This window comes from Macaca thibetana, chromosome 15, assembly GCF_024542745.1.
Source record: "Macaca thibetana thibetana isolate TM-01 chromosome 15, ASM2454274v1, whole genome shotgun sequence".
NCBI lineage: Eukaryota > Metazoa > Chordata > Mammalia > Primates > Cercopithecidae > Macaca > Macaca thibetana.
Window position 1 is genome coordinate 93,894,627 of NC_065592.1, and position 18,744 is coordinate 93,913,370.

Genomic DNA, 18,744 nt, shown 5'->3' on the forward strand with positions numbered 1-18,744 from the left:
TGAACCTGGGAGTCAGAGCTTGCAGTGAGTCGAGATCGCACCACTGCACTCCAGCCTGGGCGACAGAGCGAGACTCTCTCAAAAAAAAAAAAAAAAAAAAAAAAAAAAAAAAACCCAGAACAGTTTCTAGGTGAAACAATTACAGTGGGTTTTAATTTTCTTCTTTTCCAGATTGATAATCAGGTGTGTGAACTTTTTGATTTTCTTAAAAGTATCAATAAAAACAAAGCGTACTGTTTTTTATTATGTATATGAGCACATTCAGTAATTACATGCAAGAACATCTGGAAGCCCTTGGCACATTGCCTGGCATACAATAGTGCTTCCACTTGTTGGAATAGCACCATTGGGTGTTCTAACCAAGGGTCAGCAATGCCAAAGTGTAATTCACAACCAAGACTGCTGAGAGCTGCCTGCCCATCATTCCTGTTGGTTTCCTTAGGGCCATGCCTCACCACATCCCCTCTATCACCATCAGCAGATTCTTCCCCAGCTTCCCTCTTTGGAATAACTCCATCTTAGTCACCAGCCCAGTGACCACCCTGCTGAGGTCAAATGGTTGACTGAATCTAATATATGTTGAAGGACAACACTCTGTAAAGTCAGCAGCTTACTGTTTTACACAGTTATGTATTCCGGTTTTCAAGGAATGATTTCTAACTCTGCATCACCACTCCAGTTAAACACCATGTACATTCTTGTGGCCTCCACATTGGGTCCTTGCGATACGTCTTCCAAACCTTTGCAGACTCACACTGATTTATGTCTAAGCAAGAAGCAACATTTTTAAGAGCTCAGTTATTGTAGGGTTATCACGGTACTCTGCTTCAAAAGTTAGTTTTGGGCAAAGATACTAATCAAGAAAGAACTCAAAGAACAGATGTCAAGCAACTTCAAAACAGTAAGCCTTCCACTTTATTGCCATCTTCCTTTTAATCTTCAGCCTCAAACTCTCAAATACTGCGAGGGCTCCAGTCTTTAGGAAATTATTAATATGCTCTCACAGTTTATTAAATTGATGGCTCTGTTGAAAAGATTATGCCAGATCAGTAGTTCTCAAAGTGTGGTCCCCAGTCCAGCAGTCTCAGGACCACCTGGGAACTCACTTTAGAAATGCAAATTCTCGGGTTCCAACATGGCCTACTGAATCAGAAACTCTGAGACCGGGGTCCAGAAATCTGAATTTTAACTAGTGATGCTGATGCAGACAAACGTTTGACGACTTCTCCAGAAACGTGAACCTGATTAAGAACAAAATATTTAACTGTTTATTAAGTGCTGGTTTAAAATATGCAGGCAAAAAAGTTTTGGATATCTGGATAGTAAACTCCCCAGGTTAGAAAAAGACCCTTATAGGCCGGGCGCGGTGGCTCAAGCCTGTAATCCCAGCACTTTGGGAGGCCGAGACGGGCGGATCACGAGGTCAGGAGATCGAGACCATCCTGGCTAACACGGTGAAACCCCGTCTCTACTAAAAAATACAAAAAACTAGCCGGGCGCGGGGGCGGGCGCCTGTAGTCCCAGCTACTCGGGAGGCTGAGGCAGGAGAATGGCGTGAACCCGGGAGGCGGAGCTTGCAGTGAGCTGAGATCCGGCCACTGCACTCCAGCCTGGGCGGCAGAGCGAGACTCCGTCACAAAAAAAAAAAAAAAAAAAAAAAAAAAGAAAAAGACCCTTATATGAGCTTCATCTTGCTCAGGGAAGCCTGAAAGTGTGGTGATTTGATGATGTCACTGCCACGTGAAGAGCGGACATCCTTGAGACGTAAACAATCCACACACCCGAGCAGAGAGTATGAAATGTCACCACTCAACTTCCTCGCCATGGTGACAGAGGCAGCAGTCTCTTGATGGAATTAAACAACATGCTGAAATTAAGAATCTGATACCTTTCTCTGATCTGTTGGAAAATCTGGGTAAAGTCAAAACTATTAGCAAAAGTGCAATCAAAAAAATCCCCATATGGGCTGGGCATGGTGGCTCACTCCTGAAATCCCAGCACTTTGGGAGGCCAAGGGAGGAAGATTACCTTGGTCAGGAGTTCAAGACCAGCCTGGCCAATATGGTGAAACCCCACCTCTACAAAAAATATAATAAAAATAAAACTCCCTGTGTGAATGTTCTCAGCTTTGGGGCAGCTGCTATTTAGCAGTCATATCTTAAAAGAGGTGGTCCATCAAAATCCCATCAGCCACCACAAAAATTAGAATTTATGTCAAACCCCTACCCTACCACCTCACAAATAACAGAAACTTAATAAGTGGTAATTATATTGAGGCAATATTTTGTCCTTATTATAAAATAGGTGCTAGAAACATCTAGCTATGAAAAAAGTATTACAAAACCAATCTCACTAGGATTTTGATTTTTCAAGCCAATTCCATAGAAGAGTCACATGGTAGAAACGTACATGCAAGGTATGAGTAAAGACTGTGAGTGATTTTAAAAACCAAGATTAAATACATACGATTTGTTGGTAAAGAACGAGGAAAACAAATATTTGTACAAATTAGGTTATAAATTAGTGAACACAAACATATCTATACACCTAACATTACATAGGAGTTCTACTTAAGGGAACTGTGCAAATTATAAATCTTTAAAATGAAATGAGGAGGGAATTTGGAGAACTAGGGGGGAAAACAAAAGTCACAGCCCACTCAGCCGGGCGCGGCGGCTCACACTTGTAATCCCAGCACTTTGGGAGGCCGAGGCGGGCGGATCACAAGGTCAGGAGATAGAGACCATCCTGGCTAACACCGTGAAACCCTGTCTCTACTAAAAAACACAAAAAAATTAGCCAGGCGTGGCAGTGAGCACCTGTAGTCCCAGCTACTCAGGAGGCTGAGGCAGGAGAATGGAGTGAACCCGGGAGGCAGCAGTGAGCCAAGATCACACCACCGCACTCCAGCCTGGGCGACACAGCAAGACTTCGTCTCAAAAAAAAAAAAAAAAAAAAAAAAATTCACAGCCCACTCTACGAAATGTGAAAGAACACAGACAAGGCTCAGGGCAGAACCTGCATTTGGTCTGCCCTGTGAGGCCATGGGGACACAGCTTCCCTGACCCTTGGTTATATGAGGATAATGATAACCACCTTCTGACATTTTTCTATGCGAAATTGCCACATAGCTCTTGGCACATGGTGACCGAAGAATCTGAATTTGTTGAAACTTACTTTGTAACCCATATTCAGGGCAGAAGGTATATAAATATTTGGCTTACTGGGTCTCAACAATCACACGATTACAATCTCCTGAGGGACAGGAGTGGTGACTCCTACGGTCACAGCGTAGGAAGAAATTGCTCTCCCACTTGTACTCGCATTTGTGAGACAGTCGCCACTCACAACCCTGTTCTCATACCTACCGCCATCCTCCAGACCCTGAAAGGTAGACACAAGTTTTACTGCTCCCATTTTCCAAGTGGGAAACACTGAATTGTCCTGGCAATTTTCCTAAGACTCTAACCCTTCTGCAGCTGGGCTTGCACGAGTCATCTCCAGGACTCTTGCCACCAACACAGTCGGAGTCTTTTCCAAAGTCAAATAGAAGTGGTTTCATCAGATTCAAGACGATCTATGAGTTGATAAAGTTTCAGAAAAATCCCATTACAGAAAGAATGTCAGAAGTTTGGGAACTATAAAGTATGAGGGAAAATGAAGGGAGAAAATCCACTAACAGAAAACAGGAGTATCTCTTTAAGCCACACACATGCATCCCCCTTTTCCACAGGCATATGGCTGCAAAGCAAGACATCGCATTTCCAGTCTCCCTTGTGGCCACCAGGTGACAAACTCCCTGCCGATGGACTGGCAAATAAAAGTGATGGAACAAATTCTAGTCATCTGCTTAAAAGCACATCCCTTTCCCTGGACTTCTGCCCTTTCCCAGCCGCTGGCTGGAAGTGGTGGCAACTAGAGAGGCCTTACAGGTGCACAGCCGCATTGTGGCCTGGGTCCCTGGGTCGCAGGTGGGAGGGAGACAAACTCTTATGGTCTTTAAGCTACTTCATTGTTGGTATTAGAGAAAATAGGAAAGTAAGGTGGGGAGGGAGAGAGAACAGAAAAGATAAACAATCCATTAACAAGTCATCTGAGTCCATCAGACAGAAACCTATTTTGTTATACTAGGAAGGGATGATAGCAACATCAGCTTCAATAATTGGGGGTTTGCCATTCACTTAATGAGAAGTGAAAATATTTAACTCAGTACATAAACTTTTTTTTTTTTTTTTGGCAAAAAGCAAACAAAGTAATGTTTTTGAATATATAAAGAACAAGGTCTTGGTAACAAATGGAAAATATTAAGACAAACTGCCAACAACTCGCTGGATCATAAGAAAACAAGAACATTAAAAATTCCTTAGGTGCTATTTTTAAACAGCCAGGAACGCTGCCTTAAAATTATTAGCTATTATTTTATAAAATAATAGAAAATAATAGTATATAAAAAATGAGCCGTGTAGCTTTTCCAGAAGGAAACGTGGATGGTAACTTATTAAAAGCCCAGGGTTACAGATTTCATCTAATCAAATTAGTAAAAGCATGTCCACAAAGATAAAGACCAAAGATTAATGACAGATAATAATGGCTAGAGCTACAGGGAGGGCCTTAATGAGAAGAATGGGGAGAAGTGCTGGGTATGGTTGGCTTAACTAAATTTGTATAATAGACCAAATAAGTACTAATGAAGACAAAACCAGCTGGCTTTCCACGTTTTACAGGTGAATGAACTCTGCAGCTTTCTATGTATCATCGATCATAACACAAAACCCAAGTGAAGCTTGTGAAGAGAGAGAATACAGATTTGAAACGATTGGGGCCGGCATGTAGTTGGTCACGCCTTTAACCTAGCACTTTGGGAGACCAAGGCAGGAGGATCACTTGAGGCCAGGAGGTCGAGACCGGCCTGGGCAACAAAGTGAGACTCTGCCTCTACAAAAAATGAAAATTAAAAAAAAAAAAAAAAAAAAATTAGCCCGGCTATTCAGGAGGCTGAAGTGGGAGGATTGCTTAAGCCCAGGAGCTCAAGGCTGCAGTGAGATGTGATCATGCACTCCAACCTGGGTAACAAACAGAGTGTGAACCCAAATCTTTAAACAAAAAAAGAGAGGGAGAGAACGAAAGAAAGAAAAAGAGAAAGGGAAAGAGAAAGGGAAAAGAAAGAAAAGATTGGGCCTTCCTAGAAAAAGGAATATTTTGCCTTCCAATGAATCACCAGAAAAAAGCAGAGTTTTAATTTGTGACCTTGAATCACAACAGTATCATAACAAAAGAACAAATCTTGATGAAGTAATTTTACCTTCCTAAAGAAAACTGTCATTAGTAAACCTTCAATGACTCACAATTCCTAGTCTTGAGCTCCCAGTAACTCAGGCTTGTGAAGGATTAGGTTCTAATGCAACAGGAGCCTACCACCAAATATATTTATAAAATAAGCAGTGCAATTCAAAACTTCCTCTACAAATGTATAATCTTTGCTTACAAAACCCACATTGATGATCCCAAAGCTGTAATAAAAAACAATAAAGAAAGAAAAGGAAAACCACTTATTGGTACTAAAGCCTTTACTGTAATAAACCAAATATATTTACAATTTATACAAATGTTTAACCTTCAACAAAAATACAAAAAAACATTTCACAAGATGCAAAACCAGGAAACAAGTTCATTGGAGACACCACTGCTCTACAAACGACAGAAAGTGAGGTGAACTGCAAGGAATAGGAAAGGTAATCTCACACTTGGGCAAGGCGTGATCCCCAGATCACCCAGAAAGAAAGAATGGGCTGTCACGTGAGTCGGCCGATTCCGTTCCTCAATCCCACAACCCATGGCCCCTCTGTCTGCTTGGCCTTGGTGCTCCATTTGGTCTATGTCGACAGGTGACTTTCTGCTGATGGACTTGTCGCCTCCTCTTTGTAGACTCAAAGTAGTTTCGTGTCAAGGTTTGGAAACAGGTGTTTGTATGTTTTTTTCTCTTTTAAAGTTACAACTTTTCTATTTCTACAAATTCGAAACATTTTGGCCCAATTCAACTATCAACGTTAAACCACATCATGTTTTCAGTAGATGACTTCATAGACTGTAGCCTTCTTGTCCCCTGAGCCAGTGACTATGTACTTATCATCCACAGAGATGTCACAGCTAAGCACTGACGAGGACTCTTTGGACTGGAAGAGAAAACAATGAACACGTGTTTAATGTGGAACAACGGTACTCAGAGGCCCCGCTCCCTCTGAGGCGCCTTCACTCCTGGTTTCAAAGGCAACACTGTGGTGAAATTGTGGATCTAGGTGAGGAGCACTTACTCACCTGGAATATGCTGGCTCCATAGGGGGTCCGCCAAGCATTGAGGAGGTTATCTTTTCCAGTACTTACAAACCATTTACCTAGAATTAGCAAAGGAATATCTCGTTTTCACAAGGTTAAAATTCCTACTTATACAATTAGCAACTGGGACTGAATCAAACTAAGAACATTTTTAATGTATGAACTATCATGCCCTAAGGGACTGGTCCGTGACATGAACAGTGGTTTTAAATCTGGGCTCCTCAGTGATTTATCAGTGTGATCTTGGGTATAATCTAAGAGGTGTCAGCCTCCTTAGTCACTGGATACAGGACTAGTAGCATCATATCCAACACACGGTAACCCTCAAATATAGAATCAATAAAGAATGTCTTCTATTTTAGTCAGTCTTCCCATGATAAAATGGGACTAGACAGGATTAAACATCTAACTTAAGTAAAATGCCAGTCACATCATATAGCACGAAGAAAAATGCTCAATAAGTGATAGGCATCCATCCATCCATCCATCCATCCCCGTCCGTCCGTCCGTCCGTCCGTCCACCTCTGCATCCTGTGAACAGGTATCTGCCCATCTGCAGTGCACAAGAAGGGTCTCCACATGAACTTCTTCCGTCTTCAACCTCACTGTAGAGTGTAACTAAGTGTCTGGGTACACCTAAATATCCGCTTCTCTGACCCTGGATTCCTCATCACGGACAGCTCATGACTTCCACTGCCCCTGCCCCATTCTTCAGTAAATTCCCACCCACCCCTCTACAAAGTGGAAACTCATTGTCATCTCCCAACCCCCACTGAAACAAACCTGTGTCCAAACCTTGTATTAGGCAATCACATCATTGCCTGCTGACTTTTCTCAAATTAGCAAAACAAACTGAAACAGACATTGCTGTGCTCTGAAGGGCATATTAAAACAATGGAATTATTGCATCCAGCTGCTCAAAGAACAACACTGTTTCCAGATATGATCTCTACCATATTTTTTTAAGAAGCATTTTCCATTTGGGCCATCAACGACCGCCAGTTTCCTTTCGGCTGAACTCACCACAGTAAGCAAATTTCAGGGACAGCACGCAGCTCTCGTGCAGGTGCAACTGGTACTTGTCGGGCTTGTTCACGTGCAGCACCTCCACGTTGCTGCTCTCCATGCCCACTGCCAGCCACTCCCCTGTGGGGCAGTAGCCCAGGGAGAAGATCTGCAAGGAGCAGGACAGGTTCACTCATGATTCCGCCTGATACACTTAGGAAGGGAAGACGCAATGTGAAAGCGGGGGAAAGAGCAAGAATAGGTGGAGGTAATCATCCGAGTCCAGACTGTGGGGAGGGCCACAGGGCAAGTGATCTAACGCAGATGAACCAAGTGTCAAAACCTTTAGGAAACTGGAAACATTTGAACCCCTCTGTCCTTTGGGATAAAATTAAGAAATGATTCCTAATAATAATGGCATTCATATCTACATTTTAAAGCAGGCCTTACCTTTTCGAGACAGTAACTGAAATACAATCATATATCACCTATCGAGGCAGATGTGTTCTGAGAAATGTGTCGTTAGGTGACTTTATTTTGTTTTTTATTTATTTTTATATTTTTATTTTTTTATTTTTTTCGAGATGGAGTTTTGCTCTGTCGCCCAGGCCAGAGTGCAGTGGCACGATCTCAGCTCACTGCAACCCCTGCCTCCTGGGTTCAAGTGATTCTCCTGCCTCAGCCTCCTGACTAGCTGGGACTCCAGGCATGAGCCACCACGCCTGGCTAATTTTTGTATTTTTAGTAGAGACGGGGTTTCACCATATTGGCCAGGCTGGTCTCGAACTCCTGACCCCTGGATCCAACTACCTCTGCCTCCCAGAGTGCTGGGATTACAGGCATGAGCCACTGCGCCCAGTCTTTTAATTTCTTTATTTTTTGAGACGGAGTCTCGCTCTGTCACCCAGACTGGAGTGCAGTGACGAGATCTCGGCTCACTACAAGCTCTGCCTCCCACGTTCACGCCATTCTCCTGCCTCAGCCTCCTGAGTTGCTGGGACTACAGGCGCCCGCCACCACGCCCGGCTAATTTTTTGTATTTTTAGTAGAGACGGAGTTTCACCGTGTTAGCCAGGATGGTCTCGATCTCCTGACCTCGTGATCCGTCCGCCTCGGCATCCCAAAGTGTTGGGATTGTAGGCGTGAGCCACTGCGCCTGGCCTCATTAGGTTACTTTATTGTGTGAACTTCACAGAGTGCACTTACACACACCTAGATGGGGGAGCCTATCACTCGTAGGCTACAAGCCTGCACAGCAGCTACTGTACTGAGTACTGTAGGCAACTGTAGCATAATGGGAAGTATTTGTACACTCAGATATATCTAAACATTGAAAAGGTACAGAAAAATATGGTATTATAATCTTAAGGGATCACTGTCACATTTGAGGTCTGTCCTTGGCCAAAAGGTTATATGGTGCATGACTGTGCTTATGGATAAAATGATATGCTGTCTGGAATTTACTTTAAAATAATCCAGTGTTTGGGGATGGCGACAAGAGTTATCACACGGCCAAATAACGTAAAGCTGAGTGATGGGCATGTGGCGTTTATTGTACAATTCTCTGTACTCTCATAACTGCTTGGACATTTGCTGTACTCATATGTATTTGAGAATTTCTCTAAGAAGTTTAAAAAAAAACAAAAAAGGCAGACCAAAAATTGTATCCTACTTATGTTAGGAAAGAGGGAAAACAGCAAGACTCTAAGAAACTCAACAAAATGTTAACCAGAATATGAAATTTAGAAGTATATATGCTTGTTTTCTGTTTCTGTCCTAGTTTTCTGAGTAGGATTATTTTTATTACAAAACAAGGTAAAAAAAAAAAAAATTGCCAAGTCATGATCAAAGCAACAATTCTACCACCAGAAAGCATTTAAAACGGCAAACACTGTTTTTTCCAAAACAAGTCTACACTCAGACACTGGACATCAAAATACTTTTCACAATCTACAAAGCTGCCATTTATATATTATTTCAAAAGTCTGCAAATCTAGTCAGCCACGAGTTCATTTTTTAAAGGATGAGGAATAAAATGCATATCACTGAGGTATTTCTGCATTTTTTTAAGCTCTCTGGTGCAGGGGAAATAAATGAACTTTCAGAGGGGCTGTGACTTCTCTCCACTCCTAGTGACATTCTGCAGATTTCTCAAGCTCTATTTATTTGGGAATCAAAAAAATCATCTCCTACTCCTACATTAGATGGTGAGAATACGTGCCACCGATCAAACACTGCTGAAGGAAAACTATATATTCCTCACCGTACAAATCCCTTAAACAAACTCATATATAAATATAACAGCGAACACCCCTTAATCTACAGGATTCTAAAAACCACTCTAGGAGTTTTGGGGAAGGTAGTGGGGAGGGTCGTGAAGGAGGAGGTGGTGGTCGTTGTTTTTAAATTAGTTATCTCAAATTCGGCCCTGATCTGTTTGTTCAGCCACTAACATCCTAGGGTAAGCGGGGAGGGTATGAGGAGGAAGACACACCCCAGCACCTCCCAGACTCTGGGGCAAGCGGAAGTCACTCAGTCACCTGGGAGGTGAAGTCATGCTGCTGTAGCTGCCGCCCTTCGCGCAGGTCCCAGGACCTGACCGTGTTGTCCAAACCACCCGTCCAGAGCTTGGTGCCATCATTAGAAATGTCAATACAGCTGGCTCCGTCTGTGTGGCCCTGGAATTGCCTGATAAAACAAACCAGATTGAATAATGATTTCCTGCCAGAGCTCAAGGTAAACACTGTTGTGTTGTTAGTTTTGGACCCTGTGTGTGCATGTGTGTGTGTCATCCCACCAGTGTCTGCTGATGTGCAAGATCAAACTAACCTTCCCCCGAGGAGGAGGGGACACAGCACCTGCTGATTGTCTTTCCTTTTTTTTCACGATCCAAGTGCTAAAGAAATGGAATATGCCAGTGCAGGTCACTACCCAGAAGTTAAATACACTACTCTGACAAATCCATCTGCAAGGTACAATTCTTGCCAGCTCTGGAAAAGTGTTGAATTGTTAAATAGAAAATAAAAGACAAACACACAAAATCCCAATTGTATTCCTTATGGAAAGATAAAGGTCTGTTCTTTAATCGTGCAGGCCTGAATCCATGAGAGAAAGAAACGGGGACGTTACAAGCAGACTGGACAGAAGCATTGCTGTTTCCATGAGTGGATCAACACAGCAATGCTCTACGTGCCAACAGAGCATGAGCTCATGTATTTACTCAACCTTGCTTTCTGTTAGAAAGAGCCCTGCATTAGGAAATCTGGACTCCCAGAGACAAAGGGTCACGCATACCAGCCTCCTGACCTCAGAGGCATTGGGCAGAGACAGAGGTAATTGCCATGGGCACCTCAGAAAGACTCTGCCTCCAAGCTGAGCACAAGGTTGTTCTTTAAAGCAGAACCTTGTGCTTCATTCAAAAATCGCCACCAGAAACCATCAGCTAACAGGGATCTGCTGAGCACAGATGCTGTGCAAGGCAATGAGCAGAGCGGCTGAGGGGAGGTCATTGTAAGCCCCAGCAGGGATGGCGACCATCCTGGACTCAGTTCTGCATGCTGAGAGGGAGCTGGTGGGGGAGCAGCCAGAAAAGGTGAACAAAGTCTAGACCCACCCTCGGAACCAGGCGGGATCCAGTAAAGAACTGCGTGAGAATTTCAACACCGAGAGGAAAGTTTCCACGCTGCTTCTTCCTCCAGGATCCCCACACCTTATCATTCCCATAGAGCTCCAAACTTTTAACCTGAGCTTGGATTTTAAAGAGTGCAAGGGAAGGAAAAAGCACCACTACTGTCCTAAATTCTAAGCCAAGATGTGAACCATCACTTTAAACATCTTCTCTCTGCAAGCCATTCCCAACTTCTGCACTTTAGGATCCAGGCTTGGTCCTCTCTCCTCTACTGCGGCCGTGCAGGTGGACCTCAAGTGTTTCTGCTCGCTTCCCAGACATCCCCACAGAACACCCAGGCCTGGAGCAGTCGCTGCGCCTCTTGCTGAAAGTGTTGCTTTTCTTCCCTTCAAACCGCTCTGGAAATCCAGTGATCTCTTGACCCTCTGACTTCTTTGGACCTTTCTAACTCATTAAACGCTGTTCCTCCTTGACTGAAAACACCTTCCTCTGCTGACATATGGTACCTGACGGCTGCCTCCCATCCCGCTGCCCTCCCTCCATCCATATACTTCAGCATGACTCTCAGGCACATCCTATGACTGTTCAGAATGTGCTGGGTTACGATGGATACAAAGACATGCAATAGGCTGTGCATGGCCCTGTTACAGGCGGCAGCCACTAGCCACCAGTGGGCGGTCCAGAGATAGATTTGTAAGATGCTACCCCATCCTATCCAACAGGTATTTACTCCCCAGGAGCCGGCATGGAGCAAGGGATCACAGCACAGAGAAGACAGCAGAATGCCTGGGCCCCAGCTTGACTCCACCACATCCGACTGTGCAACCTGAAGCCAGTAACTTACCCTCTCTGAGCCTCAGGCACTTCATCTATAAAATGGGACAAATAGCAGGACAGTGTCATGAGGACTAAGTGGAGGAATATCTGAAAAGTGCTTGGAATTGATATTTTGAAAGTGCTACTTACGGAGTTTTAAAAAAAGAAAAAACAAGTCACTTTGCTAGGATAAAAGGTTGAGAGGGCGTTCGGCTCTGGCTCCATTATTCCGTTTTGCTCACCTACACTACTCAGCAAACGGAAGAGGAAAATAACTGCCGCACTGTCGCCCACACGCAGGGACCGGGCCCAGCTCAATGACACTTAATGGATTTCTACAGCGGAGGTTTGAAGAGAGTGAGCTGTCATGATGATTTCTGGAGCCCGTGCCTTCTCTGGGCAGCACAAGAGGGGACTTACCAAACAAGCCATGGACCCCAAACTGCACCATCCGCAGGGATGGCTTCCCAGTGAAGATGAAACAAGAGTAAAACACGTGCTTCATTTTACCTTTCATGTTTCATTCGTGCTTACTTTAAAAAGACTTTGTGAGAACAGTTCTGGTGTGAGCACTGACTTCTGAAGGGGGCATTTGGTGGGGGAGCTGAGGAGAGACACAAGGGTACCAGAACTGCAGCTGCTGCTAAGGGGACAGGGCCAATGCCAGGACGCGAGGCAAAACCCTGCGGGCTCCTGAGTGGAACCACCCCTGGGCAGGTCTCCTATTTCATTATTGAGATACTTTAAAACCATTTTGTGGGTGAAATTCATGGAATCTGCTCTTCTCATGTCTCCTTGTTGATTTTCTGTTATCTTTTATCAGTTGGCTCTTGTCTGCACCAAGTTCTAGCCAAAGCCCAAAACATCTAGTAGGAAGGGCCCTTTGTGCTGCCGTGTAATTCAGATTAGGCCACCCCTTGGCAAAAGCCAGAAATATTTTTTGAACAACTTTGGAGTCTGTATGCGGGCTGACATACAGACTATAGGATATACAGACTATCTATAAGGAGATAGAACGTCTCGGTGACCCCAGGCATGGTAGCAAGACTGTAAGCCCCCCAAAGGCAGCAACACGGTTGTCTTTGTTCCCCCATCATCTAACCCCATGCCTGGCATTCAAGAGGCTCTTACTGTGCAGGCTGCGGGCAGCCAGAGAGAAGCAGAGGTGATAGGCCCAGCTGCTCAAGAAGGGAACCCCTCCTTAGACGACCATCTTTGCTCACCTCACTAGTGTCTGGTTGTGCAGATCCCACACAGCGATGTTGCCGTCGCTGCAGCATGAGAAGCAGACCTTGGAATCGGGGCTGATGGCCAGGGCGTAGCAGGCGGGGGCCGAGGATGTCAGCTCCGCCTTGATGCGTGGGGTCGGAGCCGCCAGGTCCCAAATGGACAAAGTACTGGCTTCCCCTCCCACTATGAGAGTGCAGCCATCAGGTAGCAATTTACAGGAACGGATATAATTGTCTCTGTTCTGTAAAATAAACAGAATTCATTGCTACAATGAATTACCGAGCAATCATAGCACCATGTTCTCTAATGGCTGTCTTGGTTTTTTGAGTTAAAGAGTGACATTTCACGGACACTCTAACAGAGCAAGAGATCTCTAGTCAAGATTGGGGTCCAAGCACAACTGTCTCCTTCAAAACAGTAAACAAAACAAATTCACAGGAGCTTAGATAACTGTTTCTGGTGTCCTGCATCACAGAGCTGAAACTATCTAGGTATGAGGTCCAGGTGTACACACAGTTCCCTGAGAAGAAACCACTTTTCCAAGCTCGTTTATACATCTGCCTCATCACCCTGCATCATTTACTGCTTGGACACTGCAGGCCCCCGTCTATGTTTTGGTCTTCGTTATGCTGAGCACATTACTTCATTAGTCAGAGGGATTCTTGCTAATAACTTACCAAAGCTGCTTTCTCAAGTTGTCATGTGGCTGCTATTATATCTAAGCCCCTCAATGCAAAGGCCAAAGAACCTGATAAAAGCAGGCACCTTGCCATCAAAACCAACACATATGAAGGGGGTGGGGGTGGGGGGCCCTCATATGATCAACCCCTGAAAGATGCAGATATGGCTAAAGTTTGCTTAAGTGCTTTTCACGATGGACTGTCTTTCAAAGATTAAAGAAACCTTAGACACGTGACTTCAACAAAGGATATTCCCACTGCTATAGAATGTTGGGCCATATTTAAATATAAGTTTCATGAATGAAGACATTTTGAAGTTATTTGTTTTTTTAAAAAAGGCACTAATAACTACTCTAAACACAAGTCTGTGTTTCAAAAACACTGCCACTCAGCTTTCTGGAAACACTCTCTCCGGAATCCTTACAATTTTCCAGGCAGGCAGTGGTACACGGCACCATCTGCAACCGCAGAGCGCAGGCAGACCCCATGCCAGGGCATGGCAGGGCAGGGCAGTTCGGAGTCTGCTTAAGGCCAGCGGTATGTGCTCTGTAAATCCTGGGGTTATGGTTTAGAGACTGGAACATGTCCCAACATGTTTTATGTCCCTGAAAAATGCAAAATGGTATTCTCAGGCTCTGAGCGGACATGGCTTAGGAACTCTGGGAACGCATTCTCACCGCTCTATTTTGTTGATGGCTGGCCCCGGTCTTTGCAGTGACAGCCTTTAACACTTTCCTGAAGTGAAGGTCATAAAACCTAACCAGCTCTCTCAGGTCTCCCTTAAAAACACAGACCTTACCCTGTTCAGAATGGTTTTTATGCCATGTTATCAAATATTTACTATTCGGCCGGGCGCGGTGGCTCATGCCTGTAATCCCAGCACTTTAGGAGGCCGAGATGGGCGGATCACGAGGTCAGGAGATCGAGACCATCCTGGCTAACACGGTGAAACCCCGTCTCTACTAAAAATACAAAAAATTAGCCGGGCGAGGCGGCGGGCGCCTGTAGTCCCAGCTACTCGGGAGGCTGAGGCAGGAGAATGGCGTGAACCCGGGAGGCGGAGCTTGCAGTGAGCTGAGATCCGGCCACTGCACTCCAGCCTGGGCGATAGAAAGAGACTCCGTCTCAAAAAAAAAAAAAAAAAAAATTTACTATTCTATATTTATCTAAAGGCTATAGGGAAATTAAAAACTGAGTGGATGGCAGGGACCAGAGTCCAGGCCAAGTTGTGCTTTTGTCCATTAAATGGGAAACCCCCTTTTGTAATGTACATCCATACACAAGGAGAGCCTCTGTAAACCAGTGTAAAATATTTTATAAAAAGAAATCCATCAACTCTGGGATTTAGCCAGTGCAACAGCAACAAATGAAACCTTCGCATTTAAACGGGGGGCCGAGGGGGTTAAATACCCAACACAGGAAACAGAAGGGGCTTCTATTTCCTCATAATGGGAATAAAACCCAGGCCCACACAGCTATTTCCTTATTGAATCTCCAGGGAGAAATTGCCCTTGTGCACCAGTTCCTGTCCACTCACCAGACAGTCGAGCTGGGAGACAGGACTCTTATTGCCAGGGTGGCTGATGTCCCAGACCTTGACGCAGCCCTTCCCGCCTGTGTACACGTGTCTCGTGGGGTTGCTGATGGTCACCGCGCACACCACCTCCCCGTGGTTGAGGGTGTTGATCTGGCGAGCATGCCGGGGGATTCCGGGTCCGATGAGGGCGTCGGGGGGAAAAGGGACAGGCTGCATCTGACCGTCTGCGGTAACGTGGAAGGAGTACGCACTTTTGGAAAAACGAATGGAGAGAAGACAGAAAACACATTGACAGAGGAAGCAGTCATTACCTCGGCAACATGCTACGACTACGAAAACGATGAAAAAAAGGAAAGATTCTCTTGTATATTTTCCTTTCAAAACAATACAAGTTGAAGTATTTACTGATGGTGCAAATTTAAAATAATTAATAGCAGAAATCTAGCGTGTACCAAATGACATATACATAGAACTGTATTTAAAATTTTTTAAGGTATTTAAATCGTTCTTATCCATTCTATAAAGCATTCCCTCAAATCTCCTTATAAAACACTTAACGCGCTTCCAAATGAACATAAAATACCTCCTTCCATGTATCTTGTGTAATTTTATGATTTCTTAGTATAATTTTAAATGATTATTTTCCCTGCTAAAGATGAAGCCCTTAAGAACTAATAATAATTAAACAGAGTAGATAGTGTATTTTAATAGCAAAAACAACCCCCCCCACCCCAAAAAACAGCTTTCTAAAAATACCAGTTTATGGTTTGGACTTCAACTTTCTTTTGCTTAAGGAAGAGAAAATAAGAGATTATCTTATATGGCTTTAAACAGGATTTTAGGTTTCCTACTCAACAATCTTCCTTGCCTATGTTGGTCAGGAACGCCATTATATAAGGCAGCAAAGTGCCCAGCTAAAAAAACTACTCTTCCCCACTCTCCTTTAGCCCAGCGTGCCTCTGTTCTGACCAATAAGGTCTAAGAAGAAGCTGCTGGATGGCATTGAGGAAGTTCTGAACTTGAAAGAGAGGAGAGGGATGGGGAATATGGGAACTCTTCTGTAACTTTCCACTCTATTTTGCCTGGAACCCATAACTGCTCTAAAAAAATAAATAGGGAGGGAGCATACCTGCCCTCTTCTCTTCTTCCTTCCCACTGCCTGAGCTAAGAGGGATGACTGGTGCTCCTATGGCCCAGAGGTTGATTTCAAAGACAGAAATCAATTGCTGGATAGCAAAGATGTGGAACCAACCCAAATGTCCATCAATGATAGACTGGATAAAGAAAATGTTACACATATACACCATGGAATACTATACAGCCATAAAAAAAAAAAAAAGGATGAGTTCATGTCCTTTGCAGGGACATGGATGAAACTAGAAACCATCATTCTCAGCAAACTAACATAGGAACAGAAAACCAAACACCGTATGTTCTCACTCATAAGTGGGAGTTGAACAATGAGAACACATGGACACAGGGAGGGGAATATCACACACTGGGGCCTGTCAGGAGGTCGGGGGCTAGGGGAAGGATAGCATTAGGAGAAATACCTAACGTAGGTGATGGGTTGATGGGTGCAGCAAACCACCATGGCAGGTGTATACCTATGTAACAAACTTGCACATTCTGCACATGTATCCCAGAACTTAAAATGGAAGGAAGGAAGGGAGGGATGGAGGGGGGGGGGAGGGGAAGGGAAGGGAAGGGAGGGGAGGGGAGGGGAGGGGAGGGGAAGGGAAGGGGGGAGGGAGGGAGGGAGGGAGGGAGGGAGGGAAGGGAAGGAAGGGAAGGAAGGGAAGGGAAGGAAGGAAGGAAGGAAGGAAGGAAGGAAGGAAGGAAGGAAGGAAGGAAGGAAGGAAGGAAGGAAGGAAGGAATTAATTGCTGGGGGAGACAGAACAGAAAGACAGGATGCAGAGGCCCTGGTGACACTATGGGGCTGTCATACCTGCCCTGAGCCGCTGAGAGCCAGTGTCTTTTATGTGAGAGAGTAATAAACTTCCACATTATTTAAGCTACCATTTTCTTCCCCTGTTAAATACAAACAAACCTAATCCTGATTACCCACTTCTACTTCTACACCAAAATTCAAAGCATATTTTTTCCTCCAACGAATTTAATTTAAACTCCAAGAGCTAAGATCCTAGGGACATGATAAAACATAAACAAAGAAAAGACACTTTAGAGGATAGAAGAAAGAGAAGTGCTAATGTTTTCACTCTATGTCAACTGATAAAATGATGCACATTCGGCTGGGCGCGGCGGCTCACGCCTGTAATCCTAGCACTTTGGGAGGCAGAGGGGGGCGGATCACAAGGTCAGGAGTTCAAGACCAGCCTGACCAACATGGTGAAATCCCGTCTCTACTAAAAATACAAAAAATAGCTGGGCGTGGTGGCACATGCCTGTAATCCCAGCTACTTGGGAGGCTGAGGCAGGAGAATCACTTGAACCTGGGAAATGGAGGTTGCAGTGAGCCAAGATCACGCCACTGCACTCCACCCTGGGCGACAGAGCAAGACTCTGTCTAAAAAAAAAAAAGTATGCACATTCTACTTTGAAGACCACTATTTCCACTTTCTTAACTTGAAATCACTAGAAGCGCTAAAAGTTCAAACCATCAACAATAAGTGAAGTAGGCACTGCTTCCTCCTGCCAATAACCCTTGAAAAAGTGTGCCTTTCTGGAGCCTGTCATTGGCAGCTTTATACATAATGTAAACACCATGAGTACTAACACAGTGCTTAAATTTTCATTTTAATACAAACTCAAATTTTGTAAAGTAACTTAGCAAGCACAAAACTGAAAACGATTATGCCAGGTCTCTACCACCCTGCACTTAAAACCCACATACATTTGTTTGAAAATAAAATGCATGCTATTATCTTCCCTCCATAAAAGCAAAACATCAAACACATGAAGACTTTTAAACTTCCCCCCCACTCAACCACAGGACACAATCTCAATCTGTTACCTGTTGGCAAATTGGTACCAGTAACTAATAGTAAAATAGCTATTTGGCCCAAATCCTTAATGTTACTCTTAATTTTAATGAATAAGCACATATAATGGGAACCATGGAGACTGTCCTGGGAAATAAATACACGTATAAAAACAATATAGCTCTAGGGGCCGGGCGCGGTGGCTCAAGCCTGTAATCCCAGCACTTTGGGAGGCCGAGACGGGCGGATCACGAGGTCAGGAGATCGAGACCATCCTGGCTAACACGGTGAAACCCCGTCTCTACTAAAAAATACAAAAAACTAGCCAGGCGAGGTGGCGGGCGCCTGTAGTCCCAGCTACTGGGGAGGCTGAGGCAGGAGAATGGCGTAAACCCGGGAGGCGGAGCTTGCAGTGAGCTGAGATCCGGTCACTGCACTCCAGCCTGGGCGACAGAGCGAGACTCCGTCTCAAAAAAAAAAAAAAAAAAAAAAAAATATATATATATATATATATATATAGCTCTAAGCCCTCACATCACCAAACCACTCAATCTCATTTTTCATCCAACAGG

General features: G+C 44.4%; 1 protein-coding gene across 7 annotated transcripts in view; it reads right to left on the reverse strand.

The window, feature by feature from the left end:
* Nucleotides 1-5,549: 5,549 nt before the first annotated feature.
* The window catches only part of TLE1 (TLE family member 1, transcriptional corepressor), a 108,227-nt gene continuing 95,032 nt past the window's right edge, over nucleotides 5,550-18,744 (reverse strand). For all 7 annotated transcript variants that reach the window (XM_050761988.1, XM_050761986.1, XM_050761989.1 and 4 more), the window contains 6 exons: nucleotides 15,230-15,479; nucleotides 13,006-13,253; nucleotides 9,879-10,026; nucleotides 7,357-7,507; nucleotides 6,316-6,392; nucleotides 5,550-6,173 (listed from right to left, as the gene is read on the reverse strand). In XM_050761988.1, coding sequence (XP_050617945.1) covers nucleotides 6,066-6,173; nucleotides 6,316-6,392; nucleotides 7,357-7,507; nucleotides 9,879-10,026; nucleotides 13,006-13,253; nucleotides 15,230-15,479 — 982 coding nt within the window. In that variant the 3' untranslated portion in view covers nucleotides 5,550-6,065. The remainder of the gene's footprint in view (nucleotides 6,174-6,315; nucleotides 6,393-7,356; nucleotides 7,508-9,878; nucleotides 10,027-13,005; nucleotides 13,254-15,229; nucleotides 15,480-18,744) is intronic.